This window comes from Pocillopora damicornis, chromosome 3 (assembly GCF_964200805.1).
Source record: "Pocillopora damicornis chromosome 3, jaPocDami1.2, whole genome shotgun sequence".
Lineage (NCBI taxonomy): Eukaryota > Metazoa > Cnidaria > Anthozoa > Scleractinia > Pocilloporidae > Pocillopora > Pocillopora damicornis.
This window is the reverse complement of record NC_142672.1, coordinates 22,229,689-22,241,508: the sequence shown is the minus strand read 5'-3', so window position 1 is coordinate 22,241,508 and position 11,820 is coordinate 22,229,689. Positions and strand designations below refer to the sequence as shown.

Sequence of the window (11,820 nt, the reverse complement as noted above, 5' to 3'; positions counted from 1 at the left end):
TATTACCAATCAAAACAATATACTACAGTCCCCGAATATAACGTATACTTAACTAAGAAAGAGCGCAGCATTATAAGCGGCGGGACCTTATTTAAGCACCGACTTCGAGCTAAACCTCTGGTTTTGTGGTATAAAAATAGAACTCGACTCTTAGGATTAATATTGCTATGTGCTAGAATTTACCCTGAAAATAATAAATCTGAGCCCTCCCATTCAAAATGCCACTTCTACTCCGAGTGCCACAGCTAACATAGCTTTGTGGAGTAACAAAAGCTGTGTTAATCCGGACTTTTTCAATTTTTAGGCAAGAAGCTGGGTCAGGAATGTTCTAATCTACCGAAATTTGCATTTTTAATATCTATGTCGTGTTTACCAAGCGTAGAATGATCTAACACGCCAGGGCAAATACGGACGTCAAATCAAGAACCACATACCACGAGGCACAAAATAATGGAATATTAATACGTGTCTTTTAGATTTTACAACTAATAGCGCGGTTTTTTCGCGAGCGTCAAAGGCTGTCACAATGGCAGGGCTCTATATTGCTCTATTTTCTACTGTCTGAGACAATTTTATGGAACAGCCGGTTTGTTTATTTTCCCAGTTCTACCATGTACCTTTTCTTAAATTTTATATATTTCCTTTAACCAACCTATACCCAAATGGTATTTAAATTTTAACAGAGAACCGACAAACGCTCTCGAGAGGGGGATAATTTACATCGTAACTCCTTTTCCCTTCCCTTAATGAAAGGAAAATAAAAAGAATCAAGTAAAATTTGAAGCTTGATAAGTGTAGGTGTCGAGTGAAGCCTAGAACAAGGACGTTAAAAACGACAGCCTTCGATTTCTAAATTTCGTCCACCACTTTTCCCTTGAGTATTAAAAGCTAAAGTGCAACTCAAAAACATGGTTTGACTCCGACAAAAAGAACGATTACCCTTTTGAAGAGACTTCGGCCACATGAGGCATGGAAGTTATGTAACTTGAAAATCGCGGATTTACCCATGAATGCTTCGATGGATCACATTTGTTTTTCTAGGCGTAAGAGAACTCTCCCGGTAAGGATTGGTTTTATGTGTGCTGGAAAGCACCACAAAGAAATAGCAGGTGAATAATAGATCGACTGAGGTGATCCAAGTTTGGACCGGCAAAAAACAGCAAGGTTTTAGAAAAATAGGCCCTATTTTTTTCAAAGAACCTAGCTTTTGTCCACCTACACGGTTTTTTTTGGATCGTCGCCGCTGACCGAGAGACCAGGAGAGAGTAGCAAACTCTTACCTTGCCCGTTCTTTCTTTTCCAAAGCAGTTTGAGCTTGAAGTTGGTTGACGTAGCTCTTTGTATCTTGTAACGAGCTGACAGAATTACTTAACATCTCCTCCAGGTGCATTGTTTTCTAATTGGAATACAAGATTTACATCAATGGCCAATAAGACGAATGAAACGTCTACAAATGCTGCCTCTAAAGTGGGAACTGAAAGGATCGCATCTTGATAGTAGTTTTCAGCAGGTCTACCGGTTAAAGTAAGAGGTAGGGACCACAAGTAGCTCAAGATCTTTAGAAGAAGTGCACTTGTACTACGTTGTTATTTCGTACTAGTAGAAACGTAAAGATTTGCATGGTGAAAACGACTGCATTTTGAAACAAAGAGTCCAATATTTAAGTACTTAAAAAAAAATTAGTGACGATGCTTCAGTTGACCGTTCTTTTGCCTCCGGTGTGATTTTTAAGACGATTTTTACCGAGAAATATGGTCAGTGTTCAGTTTCCGCGCATTTCCACATATAAACTTTTAAATCTGTAGTATGAGCAGGAGAATCTTAATCAAGGTAGTACATACATTTTCTTATATAGAGCTTGGGCTACTTGTGACAGAAAAAAAGAGAGAATCGGCACTGTATGGAATTCCTCATATATGGCCAAAGAGAGTCCATGTGAAGTTACTTTTCGTTTTAACGCATCCAATCAACCGCAAATCATCCCTCAGCAGAAAGCATAAGCCTGGCACATCTAACATGAAAGACTACGTAAAGACACCCAAAATCTTATAACGAGTGACTTAGCTGGCTTTGTTGCACTCACCTGAAAAAGCTTCTCATTTTCGCTCTTGATGTCTTGCTCCATTTCATGCTTCCTCTGAATTTCGTCTTCAAGCTGAAAAGAAGAGATTGAGTTTGTTAAAAAAAAAAAAAAAAGAGTTTTAAGCAGCCCTGGAGGCAGTAACTGTATTTTGTCCAGCAAGACTGCTTACTGAGTCATCACAAAAAAAGCTTTCTCGCTAAAATGTTTTCCCTAGGGAGAGATTCAGAAGAAGAACGAAGCAGCAGGAGATGGGGTCTTAATATGTTACGGTCTCAGAAACCCGTCACTGCCAGAGTTTTCCCGGACTTTTGCAATGTGAAGCTCTACGAATTTCTTCCTTATCAAGAGGCTATATCAGCACAGGTAACCACTCAGGATTTTTTCAAGTTTCCTCTGACACTACACTCCAAGGCAGAAGGAGAAAGGACAACGTCTTGCCTAAACACGCACCACAACAAGGTTACTATGGCTCGAGCCCGGGCCTCTTTCAATGCGTGCACAGGAGATCTACCTCCGCGAAAGTAAGGTCATCCTTTAAATTTACTCCAATGCCAGAATTTTGACCTCCATGGCGCTTTACCCTTTCTCAATAAATATTCTGCAGCTTTTTCCACTTAAATAACACGCATCGTTTCCGTCTTCCCCTCCCCCCCAACAAAAAATGTCATCCCACGTTCAACACTGTCCTGCTTTGGCTCCAATAGGAAGTCTTTAGGGTGTCCAACAGGTGCAAGAGGAAACACACAGAAACTCTATGATGGAAAACGAAAATAGATAGATATTAAATAAATGAACTCACCGCTTTTTGTTTCTGTAACAGAAGCTGCATTTCCAACTCTTTGTTCTCCAACTCGTGGACAAGCTCATCTTTCAAAGCTTTTTCCCGCTTTATTTGCTGCAAAAACACGAAATTAACAAAAAGCCTCAAAATCCAAATCACAATTTATCCCTCTATGACACTTGTTATCTGTATGCATATTCTCTATACTGTTCTCTAGACATTTCTATATTAACTGCAAAAGAGAATGCTTTCGACAAACAAAAGTTTCTTAGGTTGGTGATCATTTCCTTTTTCTCGAGACTTTAATGTTTGATTCAGGATTGCTATTGTATGGAGAAGTTAGATGCTTATCACTTTTAGGGTCAAAGGTTGAACCCTTGAAGTCCAGAAGTGACTAACATAAAACTTCTCCCTACAATATCCATACATTATTCAGCAAACTGGTAATGAGAATATTCAAACTTATCAGGTAGAAGCTGCTAGCTTGATCTAACACCAAGTTCTCATAACTCATTTACAAGGAAATGTGTAGCAGCTAGAGGGGAGAATTAACAGTCAGATCTTGGTACTTAGAGGGTTGACTGCTGCATCTTCTCTAATAGATAGAGAAAGTTTGGATGGCATGAATTACCTCATTACGTATTCTCTCTCTCTCGGTTCTGATTTGTAGTTCCATCTCCTCGTACAACCTTTGAACCTCTTTGTCATGAGAATTGGATTTGCTGTTATACGAAAGAAAAAAAACAACTATCAGAACACAAGTATTTAAACTACGTGAAACTGTTACATTATTTAGTGAATTCATCATCACATTGATGTGTTTGGGGAAGAAGGTCTTGTATCACTTTGCTTGGTTAGGATAACAAAAAGTGATCATAATATTAGCTGCGAAATAAATCTACTGTTCTAATTTACATTCTGCACTTTTTTCAAAATGTAGTTTTCCCATAACAAACTTTCATCAATGCCCACAATTCTTCAATGTAACCAAGTAGTAAATCAGTTATTCTAAATTAGATTAGATTGAACTAAATCATCATGTTTACATAACTAATTATCAAATTAATGATTTAAATAAGTTTTCTGTGACAGCAGAGTGAAACAATCTAATATGTAACATGCTAGTGCAGCTGAAGAAGAAATTTAAAGTAGCTTGGAGTAGTATTTTTTCCTTTCTTTGGTTTTTATAGACTGAGACCTCATTTCTTCTTGATAACTTAAATGCATGTTATTACATTAATCAAGAATGTTTTTCAATATAAATGATTAGCTTTTTTAATGCACATTCAGACCAGTGCAAAAATGGAAATTAAGGGAAGGAGAGAAGGGAGATTAAATTATGCTTTGAGCCCTGTTTCCCAGGTTCATAAAACTTAAGAGAACATCAATCCCTACTATGTAATTGTTAAGCAAGCTCAAAATATTTCAACTGGGATGTGACATTGTTGTCCAGAAGCCCTGGAAGCCCATGTTATCAACTGTTCCTGAAGGCCTAACTACTTAAATTAGATAAAACAGTTAAATACCTGTCTTGATCTGATCTAAATTTCACCTTTTAGTACCTAATGCTTCCTTTAAGGCTGGCAACTTAATCATCTCTTGATTACACTTGATGTGTTATATCTACCATTTCTACTTCATCCATTACAATTGATAATAAAAATACTAATAATAATATTAATAATAATAAAAATAAATTTCACATTCACAAGAATACTTTTTAAAGACATGTTTTGTGTAAAAGCAAAGTTAATGGGTACAACACAATTAACTGATGAATTATTCACAAGAGTCATGCCGAAACATGTCTTTAAAAAGTACTCTATGACTTGTGAATTTAAAAATTATTTTGATAATATTGTTATCATCAAGTTAGGGAAATATAATGATAATAGTGATAATAATATGAGGAACCTAATAGGCACTTTCTAAATTGTGTAATTGCCTCTTTCAAATGTTAATTTGAATTGTAATTTCATACTTAACAGCATATGAAAATGCCCATTTTTTCTTCAAGATAAGTGCCCCATGCTAACACTTACAATTGAGAACAAAATAATTCGATTTTGAGCGTCAACCTCAGTATTTCAAAGTGACAACACAACTATCATTTTACTAAATTGTTGACAAATATTTCTTTTCTTTTAATTAATACATGGAAATTTGGGAGCAAATTTAAATGTGCAACAATTAACTGAAGCTCCCAGGAAAAACAATTTCTTAGAAAGAGCAGTCTTCGTTTAAGGTAATTACATGTAGCAGCCATTATTGCAGTTTCTGCGGATGACGCAACGGCCATAAGGAGATTCAATCGTTTAATTGCTAAAAAAATATTGTTTAGCTTTTCAGGAAATTAAACATGGAAAATTAGCAAGTGTATACTCAGTTTACCTTTTAAGGGCAGATTCAAGCTGCTCCGAATCAATTTTCGCTCGTCTAATCTCACCGGAGACTTTTCCCAAAAATTCCTCGAACTTCTGCAATCCTCGTACATCGTTTTTCCTTAAAGCTTGCCACAGATCTCGCAGCTGATCTTTAGTTAGACTCCTAAGTGGTAGAGATTAAACCGTTAATAGGAAACATGTGTAATTACCGCTATACACGCTAAACGGATCGAAAATGAAATTAAACTAAATCTTTTAAAAAGATATTGGCAACAACAATTAATTACTCTGTGGGTAAAAAATTTGAGAACATGTCGAGATGAGCAATTCCGGGTCTTAACTAAATGGACAGGAGCGAATGCTTTGTTTATCTTTGCCCGGATCTACGATCAAATTATAGTACTTTTGCCACTGATTCGATGACAAAATTAAAAATGCAAGAGTTAATTAAAAATTCAACGCGCAAAATGCACATTTCTCGTCGCAATTTCATGAGCCGAAAGACAAAAATTCCTTCTTAGAGAATTTATTTTTAACGGCAGATCGCGTTGGAATCGGAGTCCTGTGGTAAAACTAAGCAGACTTGTTGCTTTTTTCCATAAACAGGACTGCAAAAGTATAGCCACTATTGTTTAACAGAATGAGACGGAATAATTACTGTTTACGTAGCATCTTTGAATAATTACAAAGAACCCACCGTTCAGTTTTAACACTTTTTAGTTTTAACAATGATTTTATTGGTATGCTAATCGTTTCCGCGCATTTTATGCTTTATAGAGAACGATATTTTTAAACTTCTAAAAGCGTTTTCTCGACAAAAAGATGCGAAATTGCATAAAAAACTCTTGTTCGAAGCGAATATGTAAACAAACATTACTACTTTCATCGGCCCACTAGGGGTTACGAAAGCAACGCCACAACTCACGTCACGACACTTGTAAAAAATAATAATAATCCTATTCCTAAATCGCCATTTCCCAAACACGCTCTCAAAACATCCGAAGCAATAATAATAGTAATAGCTCTTAGAGGCTATTGTAGGCTTGATAAGATAGCGGAGTTAACGCGTGTAGCATTTTCAAATGACACAATAAATCAAAGATGGGTCAATTCAACTTAAAATGGGCAATCAATAGCGGTGATTTTACCCTGAAAATATATCTTCTCCGACGCTTTCCACAATTTCGCGGAAGAGGGCTTCTTCTGAGCCATGATTTGGAGATTCCGGTCCCGTTTCTAAACTTTCAAATATATCGTGCCCTTCGGGCAAGTTTTGCTGTTTAAACTCGTCGTTCAAATCGTCGTCGACGTGTTTTGACGAGTCGAGTTCCGTTGAACCGTTACCTTCGCTGAGAAACGTCCCGAATCCTTCGACGAATTCGTCCAAGGTCAAACGCCCATTTTTATCGATGTCAAGCTTATCGAATATAAAATCAAGCTGCTCATAATTCAAATTCAAATCTCCAGCAACACGTTCTAAGTCCGCTTTTGTGATGTAACCCTTTCCCTCAGGGTCGCAGAGAAAGAACAGCTCCCGGCCTGGGTCGCTGATCGACGTGATTTCATCCAAATCGTTGTTTCCTTCATCGCTCGATTGTATTCCCAGAAATAGACCAAATCCCGCAGTGAACTCCTCTAAAGTCAAGTAGCCATTCTCGTCGTCATCAAGTTCATTGAAAGTCTGCTTAACTTGGCTGGAATCGAGGGGTAGTCCTAATTCGGCGATCACATGTTGTAGTTCGCTCTCAGTGATATAACCCTTGCCGTCTTGGTCACATAAGTTAAACAGCTCCACTGCTCGTTCTTTCAAGACGTTTTTCAGCTGATCAGGGTCTTCGGCCATTGTTTAAAGCACATCGGCAAAAGCCAAGCCATAAAAATGCACAGTTTAAGTGTCAATTGCGCGAAGATCTGCTTAACGCGAAGTCAACAAACTGGTTTCAATATCGCTTCTCCATATCCTCGATACGACCGACAGTGTGGGTTGCGCTTTCGAAGAAAGCTTATGAACAAGTTTGGCTATCAACCTTCCCGAAACTGAATAATTATGCAGCGTTGCTACATTTTCTTTCGTAGTGTTGACTTTCGACTCATCAAAGTTCTAAAACATGCATGCATGACCCGCTAACTAGCTACCTGGATACGTGTGAAAATATACTCTCCCGTGGGGGGCAAGTCGCGACAAGTGTTTTCGAACGCGGCTAGCCAGGGAATCTTCCCTACCGTTCTAGAATTACAAATTGTCTGGAGACCACATGAATATCAGATACATAGGCTAAAAATACGATTAATTGCATATCCTCGTAAATCTTCGGAAAAATGTACGTGTCATTCATATATTGTGCATAAACCCTCCTTTAATGGATAAAAGAACAGTGCTCTAATCACTTCCGGTTGGCATGGCTCGTCATGTTTTTTCGTGTTCCACTTGTCAAAGCAGTCAACTTCATCACTATTGATAAATACCAAAAAAGGTAACAGCAAGCCACAATATTGATATTTTAAATTTCTCCTATCCTATGATAGATCTTGAAAAATGTCCGCTTCTCATTCTGGACCGGACCGATCGCTAATATCAAACAATTTAGGGTTTAGAAATGGCCGAGTGCTTAGTAATTTTCAGCTTTACCTTCCGGGTTTTTTTTTCTTGTTAACTTTAAGAGTCCTTACATAACAATGGCAAAGGAAAATTTCATTAGATATATCTTACTCATGAGATTAATTTTGAACTAAATAATCGCAGAATCTATGATGGCAAATCTTATCGACGAACAGAGGCCTGATATTTTTTCATGAAGACGAAAACAAACTTCGGAAAGAACAAAAAGGCAGATCATGTTAGTTCACTAGGCTAAATGAGTTGAACAGATATAACTCCCTTCTCTTAATTTGATACGATATAGCTAAAGGCGAGAAATCATGTTAGGAACCTTTTTATTTTTTAATTGAAAATGTATCAGACGCAAAATAATTCATTCGGCGCGTCACGCTGCGGTGTTATTAATTTTTTTCACCTTTTTTTTCAATGTATGCGTGACCCATGTCCGTCATCGATCAATTCGAAAATAAGCGTGGGATGTGATGGACATAGTTTCACAACGTCATCGAAATATCATTAAATGATAAGTGCTTCTTTGATAGAAAGACAACTAAATTGTGGGACAACCAGAAAAAAAATTTGAAAAATTCATGTTCGTTCAATTACGAAAAGGTTTTCCACAACTTGAAAAAAAGAATGGCATAGGATAGTGATAAAATTGGTCAAAAATCCGTTTTCCAGCTCAAAATGAGCTCGTTAGACATTGAGAGAATAGAAAGGTATGACTTTGAAAGACGTTCAGTTATTTGTGCGAAGCTCAGTGGAGAAAGGTTTCAACGCCAGCGTTTCACATCTTTTGCCGGTGTAACTGAGGCATGCTTATTGGTACTCCAGTGGAAAAAGCTCTCGAAAATATTGCTATGTTCAACTGATCGAATAAAACTACTCTTTTGTTTCCACTGATCGAGAAATTTGAGTCATTCAGGTTTCGAGAAATCAGACTCATGCCTGATATCAATCCTTGCAATTATCTGAGGAAAAATATATTCAATAGGTAATCTATAGGAGAAGAAATGATTTTAAAATTCCTTCATGCCTTCAAAATATCTCGTGAAATCCGAGATATTGGCCGATAATTAATTACTAATCATGAAAATAGTCTGCCATTTATTATTACTGCAAACTGAGATAATCTGTTGAAAACTCATTGATCTGTCTCATCTGCCCGAATGACCAGACTAGAAAGCCGGTCTGAAAAGTGGAAATATATTTCCTGAGGCCCTTGAGGTGGATGTGTGGGTGACAGGAAATGGAAGTTTTCGAATACGGAGACGTCATGTAGCCATGTGCTTTTACTAACAGGAATCAAAACGCCTGGAAGGCGGCCATATGATTTCGCTGAGGCTAATGGTTATTCACATACTCCGCTCTTCAGCTAATGCCAAGGGAACTTTTCGTCTCGAAACTTAATTGGATAGGTAGGCATAAGGAAATTTGACAAAGGTAGGCAAACTGATATTAAACGCCGAAGAAAAAAATTTACATACTTATCAGTTTGTTCAAAAAATTTAGGCTACTAGCGTGGAAGAGATGAACGCTTACTCAAAAGATCATTTTGGGCTTTGACTATCATATAAGACTTTAACTGTGGCAAGCAAAGAAACAATCTTGCGTCTTATTGTGTTTTCCTGAAGTCTTCTGCTCTAATAAGAAATGGGATTGCTAAGGCCTGAATCATTGTTAAATCAATAGGGAACACCTTAACATCTCATTAGTATTTTTGAATTGCATGAATTTTGGTTGAAGAGGCCACCAATATTGGGCAGCCATTGAAAAAAATCACAGAGGCCAACTAATTTGGCTGCCCAGCTAATATCGTAAATAGCTTTTACTATGTTTAACAATGGAAAATAATATCAAAAAAAAATGTTTCTACATGTCGCATCTCCACTTCTAAGTAGTTAAACAAAAAAGTGAAACCTTTTGCAGTGCAAAGATTTGGATAAGATGTGACGATGATATTGGACCCACTGTTTGCAAAATCTTATCATTTTTAAAAAGAAAGATCCATATTGGTCTGTCTGACCCGTTACTAATAAGTTAGAGCTCCACTGGTGAGAACTACTCTGCATCTGTTAATTCCAGTGAGTAAAACTGAAAATGATTTCGAAGGAAGTTAAAGAACTTTCAAATTAAGTGGAATTTCCTAAAGATGAAGAACAAGGCAATGATGTCTAGGGAAGGCGTCAAACCTGTAATTGCACCACTCATCTTGGGAGTGTGGCCGACAAAGAGTGCTTTGCTTGGGCAAGAAAATAATTTCAGTAATACAACTGTAATATTTACACCAAAAACTTAAAGTAAAATGGAACCTCTCTCTCGTAGCAACTCCTTTATGAGGACAAATACATGTAAAAAGAAAACATTTTAATCGCGACAATACAATGAAGCTATACCTTTCATCGAAGGAATGCCTCCACGGAGACAATTTCCGAATCATGAGAGTGAACCATGAAGGAAGTTCCAAAGTGTTGATACATTAAAGTGTATCTCACATAAAAATTTTCCCGGTTTTTGGCAGTTCAATATGTACAATAAGTTGCGAGACATTTAAAAATAAATTAATTTTTTTCTTTGTGACCGCTTTTTTTCCACGCAAAAACTTGCTCGATTTCCATATATAACTGTCTCAGGAGACTGGGAACGAGAACAAGGTTATGATGTTACGTTGTTTCATGGCTTGATCAGCGAACAAAGTGTTTTACGAGGTAGCCACGCGCACTTGCCAAAATCCATCCCTTTCAAGTAAGTCTGTTTCCACTATGTCCAGTGATTCCGAGTCCTGTGTGACTCTTCTGAAAGTCTCGATTGGGAGCAGAGTGACTGTGGTGTTATCATCCCATATCAAGATGAGCCGCTTGCTGATTTTGGCGAAGAAGAAGGCTCGAACGAGAGGTGTTGAGATCATCTAAGGGCATGCCTCTTATGGAAAGTACTGCTGGAATTATTCTAAAAACTAAATACGGTTTTTTAACATGATCTTCTGTTTTCAAGACTTAGTTTGGTTCTGACTTTTAACCATTTCAGCAAACACTCCACCATTTCTCATTAAAACCTGTGGTTTGTGAAACTCCACTACTCGTCGACCATCAAGAACCAGCACCTTGTCATGATCCATGATAGTGTTCAGACGACGAGCAATGCTCAGTACAGTGGAATTTTTAAACTTGTGGCGAATAACTTGCTGAATCAGGTTGTCTGTCTTGAAATCCACATTAGCAGTTGCTCCATCCATGACGATGATCTATTATGGATTACGACCAGCAGGGGTAGTGTCGAGAAACAACATAGGAGCTTTAATTGTGGCTGTGATCATTTTCTTGTGAAGGTTTTCGGACGCTTTCAGGAGGATGTGGTAAAACAGGAAGTATGACGCTGTCATGATAATGATAGACACAGCTACCAGACTAGCGTTAATAGCAAAGGTGTCCATCGCTTTCTGCTTTTCAGTTTACATCTCAGCAATCCTAGCCTGCCACCAGTTTGAAACTATAAGACTAACTAAAACATTTCAAACATTGTGAGGGAGGTATAGACCACGCTTTCACGTCGCTTAATGATCTTGTGACGGTACAGTTTCAGAGACCTCCAATGCCTGATCATCAGGACTAAATACATCCTTAATGTTTCAGTATTACTTAATGAAAATAATGGGAAAAAATGGCACAATGTTATTTCAAATATGTTTTATGAATGTTGTCCGAATTCCTTTTCTATACGGGTAACTATCAACAACTGAACCTTTTTTGGTTGTTTAAATAGCAAGGTGGGACAATTTTATCGTCAAGAGCTCCAATTCGTGAAACTTTTGCCTCATGGTTCAATATAAAAACCCAAAAAAGGACATTCTTTGCTTAAAATATATTCCTACTTATTTACAATCGCCGGTTGATTTTATAAAGGTACAGCCAAAAACTGAAGGGAGGATCCTTTCTCGAGTGCTGGTTCTCATATGGACATTAATAAATCTTAA

The 11,820-nt window shown here is 37.4% G+C and overlaps 1 protein-coding gene and 1 long non-coding RNA gene across 2 annotated transcripts; one reads left to right on the top strand and one right to left on the bottom strand.

The window, feature by feature from the left end:
- Positions 1–5,251: 5,251 nt before the first annotated feature.
- LOC113668424 (EF-hand calcium-binding domain-containing protein 4A) lies at positions 5,252–7,412 on the bottom strand. Its single transcript, XM_027184319.2, has 2 exons — positions 6,397–7,412; positions 5,252–5,411 (listed from the first exon to the last, which is right to left on the bottom strand). Exons 1-2 carry the CDS (start codon positions 7,089–7,091, stop codon positions 5,252–5,254), a joined length of 855 nt encoding a protein of 284 aa, XP_027040120.1. The 5' UTR covers positions 7,092–7,412.
- A 1,586-nt stretch (positions 7,413–8,998) lies between these two features.
- LOC149048844 (uncharacterized) lies at positions 8,999–11,528 on the top strand. The gene is made up of 2 exons (XR_016185064.1): positions 8,999–9,290; positions 10,875–11,528. It is a non-coding gene; the product is annotated as an uncharacterized LOC149048844 (long non-coding RNA).
- Positions 11,529–11,820: the final 292 nt, after the last annotated feature.